A 15,424-nucleotide genomic window follows, 5' to 3' on the forward strand; every position below is an offset into this window, starting at 1 on the left:
CTCCCTCTCCTCACAGTAAGTGCTTCACTCTTCTTGTACAACTAAATGGGGCTGTCTTTAGAGAAGCTGTCAAACACAGAAGTGGTGATATGCAAAGGAAAAGAAACACAGCATGGAAAGTCAAGTCAGAACACGGTGGGTAATTAAAATCACACCCCAAGGCAGAATTTTTCTCTGCTTAATTGCATCTTGATGAGGATTCCTGAGAAGATCCAAAATGAGATCACAAGGCTTTGCTGCATTTTTATAATTTCTCATGCAAAAGCTCTCTGAGGCCACGTTCACCCAAATACAGTGAAGCAGCGAATCGGAGGCAATTTTCTAGAAATTCAGGCAAACTCGACAGTCCTTCTGAGTATTTAGGTACAGTGCTTTCTTTGGCCTGAGTTATCCTACACATTGATTCTTGAAGGCACTTCATTCGTAATCACAGCCCACAGTGAACCAGGCTGGGTGGCTGGGACACTCCAAGGCAGTGATTTCCAAATGCTGCTGCACTGCCTGGTGCCGGGTGGGAAGAATTTTCACTGACTGCAGGTAAATGAGCAAACTAAGGGCAACTGGCTGAGTTTTCATAAGGCTAAATGTACTTGCTTGAAAAGGATTGCCTTTTTTTTTTTTTTTTTGTCTCTTCAATTATATCCTTCCATAGTGGGGGTATAAAAGAAATGATAGAAGTAGGTGGTAATTGAAAAAATAATTTTCCTCAGGTGATAAAAGAAAAAGTTGGCAATTCAACAAATATTTTTTTCTAGCTTGTGAAATCCAATTAGACTTAGGAAACCACTGCCTTAAGGGAGTAAAAGAATCACTTAGATCAAGTTGACATGTGTAGTAGTGGTAGTAGTAATAATAATAATAATAACAATAATAATAATAATAACAGCAGCTCTGTGGTGTTCATTTATGGCAGACTATTTGGAGTCATCAGTCCAACAAACACCCCAGATTCTTGACTTGTACTGCCTCGCTCTGACACAAGGACAGATCCAAAGGAAATGCAGACAAAACAGGTTTTTCATCGCCCTGAAACCATACACCAGGCTAGATGTAAGGCTCCAGGTTAGAGAAGAGGAACAAAGTGCCATGGAAGAGGCAAGAAGATTAGAGAAGGTAAGTGTGGCTTGCCCTGTCTCCTCCCACCTTTGTGTCCCTGGTGGTGGTGGAGACCTGAGTGACACGTGAAAGAGTGAGGACGACGCTGAGAAGTGAGCAAACGTGCCCTCCTTGTCTGAGATCCTTGAAGTGGCTGGCTTACATAATGCCCTATGCCAGCAGGACCAAAAGGGGCAGAAGAGAAGGCAGCAGGACATTCTTCAGTAGGAGAGAGCACAGACATCCCCCTGGTTCCCCAAGGCTCCCACAAAGTGTGACTGAGGACAAGGAAGTTTCTTTCCCTGGGTTCTGACTGGGGACCTGGAAGTCAGCTAAGGAGAGGACCACAGTCCTTAGAGGGGCCTCTCAAAATGAAGCAGCTGGGACCATCAGGGGCTCAGAGAACTGCAGATCAGGCTATGCAGAAGCCAGGTGGGGACAGTTTGCAAAAAGACATTGTTGACCTCTGCCAGAGGGAACAACAGGCATTATCCACGCACAGAACAAAAAAAATCTACTGTAGACTTACATAAGACCAACCCCAAAGGAGAAAGCAGACTTTCCCACTCCTTATCACAACACGGCACAGAGTTCAGGGGCAGGGACTGAAATGACTTCAACTCGAAATGAAGAGATTGCACTGTTTGCATACTCAACCTTATTACTGTGAAGTTCATACCCTTGAACTAAAAATTGTTGAGCACTATGTGCCAAGAAGTTGTGCTAGGTCATTCTAGACATTATCTCATTTAATCCTCACCAGAACTCTGTAAAGTACACTCTTTTATTACCCTCATTTTACAGATGAGGACTTTGAAGGCTAGAGATTTAATAATTTGCCTGTGTTTACATAGCTGGGAAGTAGCCCATCTGGAATTCAAACCTAGGCAGGCTCCTAATTTTGTTTTCTCTTGCAGGCTTTCCAGGGAATCTAGATTTCCAGAAATAATTAAACACAAGGCAGTGGTAAATGTGTTTAGAAGAGAGTAAAATAAACCCATCTGCCACCACGCACAAGTTCCACTCTGAACTTCTCATGAGATTGGCTTCTCAAAGTAATAATAGTGAAGTAATTAACTGATTAAAGTGATACTAAATGTAAATTTATCATGAAGAATAGCAATTATTCAAGCAGAGGCATTGAAAAGATATACTGAAAAATTATATTGAAGCACATTTGAAACAATCTGACACTAGCACTAATAACTATTGGGTTGGCCAAAAAGTTCATTTGGGTTTTTCTGTAACATCTTAACGGAAAAAAAACCCGAAGGAACTTTTTGGCCAACCAATAGTAGGTAGAAGCTTCCACAGAGAAATGGCATTTGTGTGAAATCATCAGAGAGAAAAAAATTTAGGTCCAGCCAAAGTATTATACTTATCATGTCCCTAAAATTCAAAGCCACAAGGGATAGGAAAAACCTGGCTGATGCTGGCACCTGTTACCTACAGGACAGGCTGCCGAGGAGCCGGGGGGCAAAGGATAGCTGACTCCTTCATTTTTGAACTTCATCAGCAAGTTCAATTACTTGCTGAACATCTACTAAATGCAAGACACTGAGTTGGCCCTAAGGGATAAAGATGAATACAGGAAGCTACTCTCATGCCTCTTTCCCCAGACCTTGAGTCAACTGTGAGATGGGGAAGCTTGCCACCTTCTCACATACAAAATAATGCTATCTTTGGAGGGGGGAGCTATGACAAAGAATACAGTGTCATCACTGAGCACCAACTGTTCGGCAATGTGCCAAAAGCAATAGACACAGTTGATCATAAAGTCATAAACTCTTACGGTCTGAATCTACTTCAGGACTGAATAGACGATAACAATAAGCCATAATGATAGAATTCTTGAGTATCATTCTAGCACTACACATAAGCCGGCATTTAATAACAAGTCACCACTACCCTTTCTATGCTGAAACTAGCAAGGGAGGAAACTTCATTCCAAAAGAGATGTAAACTAGTCCTGCTGTTGGCAAGTGAGTGGAGAGGCCAACTACCGTTATCTAGGCCTCCAAGCAAGTTGTTCCTCTTGCATATTCAAATAACCAGGAACCAAAAGAGATTTCTGTTCTCTAAACTATCTGAAGTCAATCTCAAGAGTAGGTTTTATTATTAAGCAATTAACACATACACACATTTAGGGGTAAACAAATATTGAAGAGATTTACAGTGGTTTTGCATTTCATTGGGGGCTGAAGTTTGGGAATGGGGCCGGAGGGGCATGTTCTGAGGTCAGTCCCTTGGGCTCCTGGGAGCGTAAAAGCCAAATGTGAAAATTTACTATTTCTGTTTTCTCTGCTACTGAGTTACATGTGGCCTCCTAGTCAGTGGAGACTCAAGACTAGTTTAAATGGTATGATCCAAAGTAATTTCAAGGTCATCTTATACAAGGAATTATCACATCATGTCTATCATTTGTTAAAATAATATAAGAAAAAACCCTAAATAATCAAAATAAAAACAAACAAAAAAACCCCATTTTTAAAAACAAAACAACTTAAGACTGCAAATTATCCTAAATCAGGCTTTGATTGTGATGGCTTTGTGATGTGTCAACCCAGCTCAGCAGAGCTACATTCCTCCAAATTCCCTTCCTAGTATTCTTCCAGTCGTGGTTGGCTACAGGGGTTTTCTCTTGCCAGAACTGGAGGACAGAAGGGAGACTGCAGCTATTCTATAGCATACGCACACCTACTGATACAATCAAACACTAATTTAGGTGCTGCTGTGAAGTGATATTACCAATGTAATTAAAGTCTCTAACCAGTTGACTTTAAGATAATCAAAAGGGGGATTAGCCTGGGTGGCCTGACTTAATCAGTTGGATGTCTTTTCAAAGAGGGTACAGGCTCTCTGGAAGTTCAGGGCTCCAGGCTTCAGCTCATGCCCGTGGAGTTCCAGCTTCCCGTGATCTTGCCTTCCTGAATGCCCCGTGGACTTCAGGCTTGCTTAGCCACTACCAGTGGGTAAACCAATTCCCTGTAATCAATTCCTTAATACACATGAAGATGCATCTCCTACCAGTTCCACTGCTCTGGTTGAATCTAGAATAATACACCAACTTTCACTAATTCAACAAATACTCGCTGGGGTCCTAAGCAGTCCAGCACTAGGCCAAGGAGACATAGTCAATGCCCTCAATCAATTTTCAACACTCCTCTAGTGAAGATTCGTGCAGCCTTTCTTTCTAGCTATTTTCTTCAGATGTCTGATCAATAGAAGACTAGAAATACACAAGAAGTATAAATACTCTAAAAGCTTAAATTATTCAGAGACAAATATTCATTTTTAATGAAGAGGGTTCAAGTTTTTCCTTGTCACCTAGTGCACATCAAGGGCTAGTTCCCCTGACACGGGGTAGGATTCAATTTGTTTTGAAGCTGAAAATTTCTACAGCATCAGAACCATGTCTGTTTAAAATTAATCTATGTAGCCCTAGCACAGCATAGTATGCCGTCATCACACTGATAGATGATTAAAATAACAAATCTGGACAATATTTCACAAATAAGGATACTGAAAAACAGAGAAGTTAAATAACTTGGCCCAAATCACACAGGTAATCACAAAAGACCTGGGTCCTTTGTTACAACACTGGGGAAGCTTCATGCCGCTTTGGATGGGGCTAGGGGAAGAGGCATGATGCTTCCAAATGCCCTGGCCTTGTACCCTCATGCATGTTTATCCCTGTGGTGGGTGGTCCTCAAATCAACTTGGCCGTTTATGAGAGACGAGTCTTGGTCAAAGTGACCCAAGACTTCCATGTTGCCAAATTCAGTGGCTGTTGCTCATTCCTGGTTTATCTATAGCACTGGACAGTTAATCACTCTTTCCTTCTTGAAACACTTTCTTCACATGGAGAGGAACCAACTGTCCTAGTGTGTCCCAATCTCTGAAAGTCCATGTACCAGGAAACCCCTCAGTCCAGCAAACTGAAACAGACACTTGGTCACTCTACCTTTGGGACACGACTTGTCCTAGGTTCTCCTTCTCCTTTGCAGAGCCCTAGGGTTCAGTCCTAAAAGAGCTTCTCTCCCCAATCTGAATTTACTCCCATATGATCTCATCTATGCCCATGACTTTAAATACCTTCTTTTTCTTTCTTTTTAAAATTATAGCTATATATCTGTAGCCTCTACCTTTGCCCTGATATTCAGGTTGATTTTTCCAATTACATCTCAACATCGCACCTTGGTGATCTAACAGGCCTCTCCAACATAACAAATTCAAAATTACTTAATTTTCCTGCCGATCTGCTCTTCCCATATTTTCCAAGTCTGTGCATCTCAGCAAGTGGCGATTCCACTCCACCAGCTGCCCAGGGCAAAATCTTTGGAGTCAAGGTTGATTTCTCTCTTTTTCTTACATCCTGCATATTATCTATCAGAAAATCCTATCCACTTTACTTCTGAAATATATCCAGAATCCAACCACCTCTCATCTTTTCTACTGCCACCACCCTATTCCAAAGCACCACCATTGTTTTGTTGAGTTACTGTGACAATTTCCTAACTGCCCTCCCCACCCCGGTCTATTCTTCACTTAGCAGCTAGAGTGATCTTTATAAAAAGAACCCTATAAGCAACCTTTATAATAAAAATTCAGATGGTGCTGAGCCTGTGCTTCCAGTGACTTCCCATCTTAATCCAAGTAAGAGCCAAAGTTCTTCCATGGCCTCTGAGGCCTATGACCCAGCCTTGATTCCTCTTCGATCTCATCTCCTATTGCCCACTCTGCTCAGCTCACCATCTGCACCCTTGCTATTTCTGGAGCATGCCATATTCTCTTGCTCTGGGGACTCTGCTCTTGCTGTTCCTTCTAAATCGAATATTCTTCCTTCAAATACCTGTTAAGTTCATTCAGAATTCTTCCCAAGTGTCTCCTTTCCAGACCTCCAAGCCTTCACAGACCACTCAATCTAAAATAGTGCTCTCTTCTGTGTCACGCTCTATTCCCTATCCACGTTTCATTCTTCAAAGCACTTACTACCCCTTGAGATAGTCTACATTCACTTATTTGTCTATGTCTCTCATTCCAGAATGTAAGCTCATGAAGATAGACACTTGGTTACATTCACTACTGTATCCCCAGCTCCTAGAGCAATTCCTGGCACAGAGTGAGACCCAATACATGTTTCCTGAATAAATGAATATGTAAAGCAATCCTCTTGGCTCTCTACTATCTTTAAGTAAACAGAGCAGAAGGCAGTAAAGTTCTTCTGGCTTCAATATTTCAAAGTACTTCCTGGCTTAGATTAAGGAATACTTCCCTGTTTCCACTAATGGCAATCTTCCACTGATGCCACTGCATGGGAAGATACTGACATGCCATAATGGACATCAGTCTCATCTTACCAAGACTGATTTGATTCCTCTGCTTTACAGTGACAGTAATGAAATTCATGCTCTGCGTGCAGGGTGGCACTCTCTCATATTGCCTTCCACTGTGAATTTGCATGAAAATTGTAATGAAATCTTCATTTTCCATCATGTCCCCTCCAGTGAAATCAATGAAACCTAAGGATAGTCCAACTTCTTTGAAAGATGAAGCACAAAAGAAAAATAAAAAAGACCACGTTTATCAAGTGATCCACCATTTAGATCATCCTTAGTGGTTAAAAAAAAAAAGGTTGTTTTATTGCAGAGAAGCTTAAACACGAAACAAAAATGAATGCTTTCTAAGGTATGAGACCTCCTTTTTTCTTTCCCCCGTAACTGTTATATACAAACATGTTGTGTAACCATGGTGTTTTGATTTATATCCAGGATGTGGCTTTCTACATCCTTCTCTTCAGCCAGAGCTGTTATGATCCAGCTGATTCATTTCATTTTATTTCAAAGTTTTTCTATTCTCACTTTTAAAAACAACAATTTTCCCTCTATAAAAATGTAAGTTAAGTTATTAACCATGCACACAGTATCTCAAATCCTTTCTAACTTAGGGCAAAGAAGACCTACCTTTCTTCTCTTGTACGCTTTACTCTCCTTTCTACTTTGAATAATCAGAAAAATAGTTTTAATATTTTACAGTTTCATCTTAATGAAGACAACTAATATATAGTTGTTTGCCTTTATAGATGATTGGCATCAGAGGGGGTCTGGCCAACCTATTCACATAACAATAGAGAATTCCAAGGCCAATGGGTGATGCACAGGTGATTCTATTCACAAGCCCCTCTCTTTGGCACTGGCCACAAAGGACTCTGATGGGAGAATTAGGAGTGTCAAAAAGACCCAGGGCAAGTCTGTAATCATTGCATTTTGTTTTATAAAACCAACTCTAAATGGTGAATCCTCTTCATATTCAAAAATGCAAAATTTTAAAATATTTTATCTACTTTGAAAATGCATGTTTACACAATCACCACAGCTAACATTTACAATTAGGGTTAAAAAAACAAAAACCCAGTAACACCACACATACACACATGCACACACACATACCCACAAAATCAAACGCAACCTTCCTCTCATTTGATTTATCAGATTTATGACAGAATCCTCTATATTTATATAAAAATATATTCACAGGATTAGCAAGTAGTCTTCGCTTACTACATTTTCTGAAATTCAGAGCAACCAGGACAACAAAAGAAACTTTACTCTTTCTTATGTCCTTCCTCCTATTTGGACTACTTCTATCTATCAACATATAGGTTCTTTAAATGATCCTCAACCTGGACCACATGTTAAAGTCCCATGGAACTTTAAAATACTGATACCTGGACCCCAACCCTAGGGATTTTGATGTAATTGTTCTATGATAGGCCACAGGTATGTTTCTGATGGTCTCAGGTGATTCTAATGAGAGCCATGTCTGAGAACCTTCCTCTAAGTCTTCTCAACCTCCCCCTTCAAGCCTTTACCTCCTGTTTTATCTTGGATCTTTCTCTCCTCTGAACACCTACCACACCCAAAGCCAGCATGGATTCTCCTTATTCTCTGCCTTCCCAAATATATTATAAGGCCCTTAAGAGGCAAAACCATCTCCTATTCATCCTCTTGAAATCTCCCACAGTGTCTCCATAGTGCCAAATAAATAGACAGCAACATTAGCCTCTATGTACACAGCATCTATTTTATCATTCTGTATTAACCCTAATAGGGGTAGCATTGCTATGCCCATAGTGCACATGAAGAAACTGCAGCCTTCATCAAGGTTACTTAACTTGCCCCAAATTATGTAACTAATAAGTGACGGTTATGCTCCACCCCAGATCCAGCTGACTGCAAGTTCCAGCCTCTTGCAAAACAACAACAAGGTATAATTGATTGGGTTTTAAATAACTTGGTGCCAGTTTCCAAAAAAGCACATGAAAAGATGCTCAACATTGCTAATTATTTGAAAAATTCAGGGCTTCCCTGGTGGTGCAGTGGTTGAGAGTCTGCCTGCCAATGCAGGGGACGCGGGTTCGAGCCCTGGTCTGGGAAGATCCCACATGCTGCGGAGCAGCTGGGCCCGTGAGCCACAACTGCTGAGCCTGCACGTCTGGAGCCTGTGCCCCGCAACAAGAGAGGCCGTGGCGGTGAGAGGCCCGCGCACCGCGATGAAGAGTGGCCCCCGCTTGCCGCAACTAGAAAAAGCCCTCGCACAGAAACGAAGACCCAACACAGCCAAAAAAAATAAAAATAAATAAATTAGAAAAATTCAAATCAAAACTACAATGAGGTTTCACCTCACATTGGTCAGAAAGACCATCATCAAAACGTCTACAAACAGTAAATGCTGGAGAGGGTGTGGAGAAAAGGGAACCCTCCTACACTGTTGTTGGGAATGTGAATTGGTGCAGCCACTATGGAGAACAGTATGGCGGTTCCTTAAGAAACTAAAAATAGAACTACCATACGATCCAGCGATCCCACTACTGGGCATATATCCGGAGAAAACCATAATTCAAAAAGATACATGCACCCCAATGTTCACTGCATCACAATTTACAATAACCAAGACATGGAAGCAACTTAAATGTCCATCAACAGATGAATGGATAAAGAAGATATGGTACATATATACAATGGAATACTATTCAGCCATAAAATGAATGAAATAATGCCATTTGCAGCGACATGGATGGACCCAGAGATTATCATACTAAGTGAAGTAAGTCAGAGAAAGGCAAATATCCTATGATATCACTTATATGTGGAATCTTAAAAAATGATACAAATGAACTTATTTACAAAACAGAAACAGACTCACAGACTTTGGAAACAAACTTATGGTTACTAAAGGGGAAAGGGGTGGCGGGATAAATTAGGAGTTTGGGATTAACAGATACGCACTACTATATATAAAATAGAAAGTCAACAAGGACCTACTGTATACCACAGGAAACTCTACTCAATATGCTTTAATAACCTATATGGGAAAAGAATCTGAAAAAGAATGAATATATGTATATATGCAACGGAATCTCTTTGCTGTACACCTCAAACTACCACAGCATTGTAAATCAACTCTACTCCAATATAAAATAAAAATTAAAATAAAATAAATAAATAACGTGGTGCCAATTAAATACTTTTAAAAATTAAACATTTATATCAGCATGTGGGATTGTTGAAATGGTGGTTCTATAAACAAAGGTAAGGGAAATAAAGGTCAAAACGTACTTAATCAAATTTTCCAATCGTCTAAAATCATACAATGAACAGTCTATGGCTTCTCATTTAAGAAAAGTTTTTCTAAAGGTGCTTCAGGGTGAGAGTCTTTAGGTGATAAACTACTCCTCTGCCTTGCCAGAAATAAATCTTCCTGAAATGTCCCATTATCTTTCTATGAAACAAAATAATTTTTTTAAGGGAAAGGGAAATCACCATGTAAGTGGATGATTTTTTGTTGGAGGAACCTTCATTCGGGAAGATGACTCAAGGGAAAGAACAGCCACTTCATTCTGACATTACAACAAGACCAGCAGGTAAACATTAGGGTGCTGGGATTTCCTGAGCAGACCTTGCATTTAAAAAACAAAAGAGGGGGGCTTGCCTGGTGGCGCAGTGGTTAGGAATCTGCCTGCCAATGCAGGGGACACGGGTTCGTGCCCCGGTCCGGGAAGATCCCACATGCCGCGGAGCGGCTAGGCCCGTGAGCCACAACTACTGAGCCTGCGCGTCTGTAGCCTGTGCTCCGCAACGGGAGAGGCCGCGACAGTGAGAGGCCCGCGCACCGCGATGAAGAGTGGCCCGCGCTTGCTGCAACTGGAGAAAGCCCTTGCACAGAAACGAAGACCCAACACAGCCAAAAATAAATAAATAAGTTTATAAAAAAAAAAAAAAGAAATAAAGATGTGACCTTCCACTTGTGTAAAGCTCTAAAAAAAACCCAAAAAAACAAAAACAAAAGAGGAATCAAATGCAGACTTTTGCTCCCTCATGCCACCTGCTCTTCAGGCAGTTAACAAGGAGGAGCAGGGTCAGTACACTGTGCTGAAGCTGGGGTAGCGGTCTGGGGAAAAATATTCAGAAGACTAAACTGGAATTAACCAGGAGAAATACATTTTAAAGGCTATTTATTTGCAAATAGAACCGGGTAGAAATTATGACAGGACCACATGATTCATGTATAGTTAAACATTTTTGCTATTTCTTTGACACATTCTATTAGAAGTTAAGCCACATGTTAACTCTACCACCTAGCTAATGAAGTAATTCATCCAAATTCACTTTTGTCAAAACCTGATGACGCGGCATAACTACCAAAAGAACTCCTGCAAAAATAAGAAACAATTTTTAAAATTTGTGACTTTAAATAAAAAAGATTTCTCCTGAAGAAATTTCAGGCTGCAGCTGGTGTGTAGCTAAGGGGTTAAAGCCTGTGAGTTAAACTTCCTTAAAGCCTCTTAATAGTGAGGTCCACACTATTTCTCAAGACAACTACTGCAGAAAGCTGCAGTCTGAATTTACAAAGAAGCAAAGCACCAAACCCCACCTCCCCCACCTTGTTTAAGATTTAAAAATGTATCCAGTCACTTTTTAACTGCATTTTGCATATTTTGGAAGACAATCTGAGTCAGAAATTTAAAAAAAAATTTTTTTTTGGTTTTCAATGAAATCTATACCAGCACCACATGAAACCAAAAAGCATATCTAATTTATCTTGGATTAAAGCATATCTAATACATCTGAAAGCACGGACATTATGCCCTTGGTGTGCTTTTATTATAATCTGTGACTCTGAAACAGACAGGAAAAGTACAATTAAAAAGGGCAGTTGAACAAGCCACCGAAGTCATTAAGTAGATTTTTTAAAGAACTGTCATCGAAAGTTACCTCTTGCAGTAAAAGGTGCTATACATTTTTTAGTACTACTATTTCATCAGTGACACAACACACAAATTATCCTACCGAAAGAACCACAAATCACTCCGGTAAACATACCTTTAAAAGATACACAGTTACACGGCGTGGAAACTGTTACAGGAGACAAAATGGCGGCTACAGGAAACCGAGTGGAAGGTTACAAAATTTCTAAGAGCAGAAGTGGTTTTGAAGTAATAAGTGAGAAAGAAAAAATAACCTAACCTCCTTAAGATAACCACGAGAACGAGCAAGAAAGTGGGGCTGTGCTGTGAGGGGAAGTGAGTACAGTGGAGGCTGCAGCTCTCTCACAAAGGAAGTGAAGACTCACTTCTGGTTTTATAAACTATCTCATTTAAGGCAGATTTAACCCACCGGGCACACGCCTCGCATTTAGTCCTCAAATAACATAACATATGTATACACACTCAACAACTGGCGTTAATATAAAAATGTAGGCAATCTTCAACTTGAAAGGGGGACTGTGTTTTAAAAATGAAGGTTTCTACTGTCTGATTCCACAGACATGAAGTTGCAGAGAAGGCAAAATTATGACGACAGAAGTGTATCAGTGATTGCCCAGGGCTGCTGGCTGAGGGCTGGGAGAGGAGACCCTCTGCAAAGGGGCATAACGGGGCTTTTTAGGGTAAAGAAACAGTTCTATATCTTGACTGAGTACAGGTTAACTATAAATTGGCCAAATTCCTCAAACACCTACAAATGAGTGAAATTTTATTGTATGTAAATTACACTTCCAAAAAAATTATTTAAAAAGCTTAAGGTTCATAACTTGGCTTTTCAGATTTGGGAATACATTTTTTTCCTAAAAAGCATGTTACAAATGGTTTTAAGTTTCCAGGCTAATCCTTCCCCTCCCCAAAATATGAATCATAATTTGGGTGAAATCAAATAGCCTGGAAGTCCACTGAGTCCAGAGACTTCAGAATCAGAGTCCCTGGAGATCCACTTTGTATTCCCAGCCCTAGTGGACGGAGGGAGAGAGGGGAATTGATGTCAAAAAGCAGTGCAGAGCCAGGAACTGGCGGTTGGTGATGTAAGGTAGCGGTGGGAAAATCTAAGACTCAGGAAGCAAAAGTATACGCTGGGCACTTCTGCCCTTGACCATTCTCTAAGCAAACCTGTAACTCATACTTACTAGTTGAAGAGAGGGGAAGCCAGAGGTACTTATGCTTTGTCGATGGTACTGGCCAAGGTTTGGTGGGAGGGTAAACTGTTTCCTTATTTCCGCAGAAGAATACCTTGGATTAAAACAGAAAAATCTAAATGAAGTGGTTATTTTAAAACATCATCACAATTATAGATACAATCTTTGATAGCATGTTATAAAACTTATTCCTGGGCTTCCCTGGTGGCGCAGTGGTTGAGAATCTGCCTGCCAATGCAGGGGACACGGGTTCGAGCCCTGGTCTGGGAAGATCCCACATGCCGCGGAGCGACTAGGCCCGTGAGCCACAACTACTGAGCCTGTGCATCTGGAGCCTGTGCTCCGCAACAAGAGAGGCCGCGATAGTGAGAGGCCCACGCACCGTGATGAAGAGTGGCCCCCACTTGCCGCAACTAGAGAAAGCCCTCGCACAGAAACGAAGACCCAACACAGCCAAAAATAAATAAATAAATAAATAAATAATTAAAAAACAAAAACAAAAAAACCCAACTTATTCCTTAGCCGGGTGACTGGCAGAACTGACTAAAATGTCCTCAGTGGCCTGTGGGTAGACACTAGAGCTTTTGGGTGATAATATACACTCTTGAGAAGTTCACAGAAGCCAGGACGCCTGCAGTTATGGCTCTTGCCCAATACTGGAAGGATGACAGCATGAGGAGGAAGAAGAGTTTGCAGCCCAAGGAAAAAATCCAGGGCACTTGGCTCTTTCTTCCCAGGACATTCAAAGGCATTTTCTCCCCATGAGGACATCTGGCCTCTGATGAGAGTCCTTTAAACCCCAAGCCACCATTTTGAACCAGTCACTCTCCTTTCAAGCAGTTGAGCCCTTATGGTCGCTGCCTGCTTTCACAGAAAACGCCAGTGACCTGTTATATGAACACTTCTACCTCCCCACAGGCACCTGGGATGCTACCTGGAATTCCAAGGACTGCATTTGTTCCAAACCACGCCTAGTGAGTGATCCTTTGAGTCAGCCGCAGTGACGCTGCTGAGCCCTCAGACAACATCCCTGTAGCCGGGAACCGAGCAGAGGAGAGTCGCTCTCCACTGTCTATGCACACCTGCTGGCAGGAGTGACCGACAAGTGATATCCCGGATTATGAGCAGGTTGACTTTTGTGCGCTCACTTGTTGGTCATTTGTTTGTAACTCAGAACACATTTTCTCATTAAGTCAGTCTTTGGTGTCTGGATTCTTAGCCTAGTTCACAAAAGTGTACTTAAACCACAATGAGGCCACTACAGAAAATAACTAGAAACTGGCATTATTGAGGATCAAATGAGACCCTATTTGAAACATGCTGCATGTCCAACAAAGAGACATACACATTTTTAAAATTATAACTTAAAATAAAATATTTAAATATTATAAATAAATCTTATTATATTTTCTCCATTATAAAGTATGCTAGGACAGAATTATTAATTTTTCTGCATGATGAGGTTTCTGACATGACCTGCTTGGCTCCCAGTCTTAGTAATGTGGTGCATCCAGAGAGGCAGGAAACCTGTCCTGGCCACACCTGTGGCATCCATTCTCCCAGCCCAAGAGCACCTCAATTTCCTTTCAGGATTGGCACATTCATGTTGTACAGGTATAACCACAAATCAAAGGGATGGGCACATAACCCAACGTAAGACAATTCTCTCTCCTTCCCAGGATCCTGAATGATGAATGGATATAAGAATGGAAGAAAATGGCTGGAGCACATTCTTGTCAGCAGTGGCCCCTTACACTATGATGCAATGAGACGTGAAACCCCAGAGAAGTTACAGCAGCCCGTAGTAATTGTACTCCTTCATTTCCCGAAGTATTTTCTTTCTCTATTTTTTTAAAGTATGAGAAAATACTAGGATAAGGAGTAAGCAGTCTATTATCCATCAAGGAAATGCAAATCAAAAATCACAATGAGGGGGCTTCCCTGGTGGCGCAGTGGTTGAGAATCTGCCTGCTAATTCAGGGGACACGGGTTCGAGCCCTGGTCTGGGAAGATCCCACATGCCGCGGAGCAACTAGGCCCGTGAGCCACAACTACTGAGCCTGCGCGTCTGGAGCCTGTGCTCCGCAACAAGAGAGGCCGCGATAGTGAGAGGCCCGCGCACCGTGATGAAGAGTGGCCCCCGCTTGCTGCAACTAGAGAAAGCCCTCGCACAGAAACGAAGACCCAACACAGCCAAAAAAAAAAAAAAAAAAAAAAAAAAAATCACAATGAGATACCACTTCACAGCCACTAGGGTGGATAAACCAAAAAAAGATGGGCAGCAATGAGTATTGGTGAGGACATGAAGCAATTGAAGCAGTCATACATTGTTGGTGGGAATGTAAAATTGTGTACCTGCTTTGGAAAACAGTCTGGCGGTTCCTCAAAAAGGTAAACATAGAGCTCCCACATATCCCAGCAAACCCACTCCTAGGTTTATATCCAAGAAAAAGGAAAACATACTTCCACACAAAGCTTATACATAAATGCTCATAGCAGAATTATTTACGGTAGCCAAAATGTGGAAATAACCTAAATGTCCATCAACTGATGAATGGATAAACAAAATGTGGTATATCATACATGGACTATTATTCAGCAATAAAAAAGTGAAAGAAGTACTGATACATACCACAACATGGATGAACCTTGAAAACGTTACATTCAGTTGAAGAAGCTAAACCAAAAGACCACATATTGTATAATTCCTTACATGAAATGTCCAGAATAAGCAAATCTATAGAGTAATGGGACTGAGGTTTCTTTCAGGGGTAATGAAAATGTTCTAAGATTAATTGTGGTGATGGATGCACAACTCTGTGAATATACTAAAAAACATTGAATTGTGTATATGTGTGAATTG

The 15,424-nt window shown here is 41.1% G+C and overlaps 1 protein-coding gene across 2 annotated transcripts in view; it reads right to left on the minus strand.

Annotated features, from left to right (window-relative positions):
- DOCK8 (dedicator of cytokinesis 8) overlaps positions 1 to 15,424 on the minus strand; it is a 222,933-nt gene that overhangs the window by 159,478 nt on the left and 48,031 nt on the right. For both annotated transcript variants that reach the window (XM_059924847.1, XM_059924848.1), the window contains exon 2: positions 12,553 to 12,655. In XM_059924847.1, the coding sequence (XP_059780830.1) occupies positions 12,553 to 12,655 (103 nt within the window). The remainder of the gene's footprint in view (positions 1 to 12,552; positions 12,656 to 15,424) is intronic.

Source organism: Balaenoptera ricei, chromosome 6 (assembly GCF_028023285.1).
Source record: "Balaenoptera ricei isolate mBalRic1 chromosome 6, mBalRic1.hap2, whole genome shotgun sequence".
Taxonomy (NCBI): domain Eukaryota; kingdom Metazoa; phylum Chordata; class Mammalia; order Artiodactyla; family Balaenopteridae; genus Balaenoptera; species Balaenoptera ricei.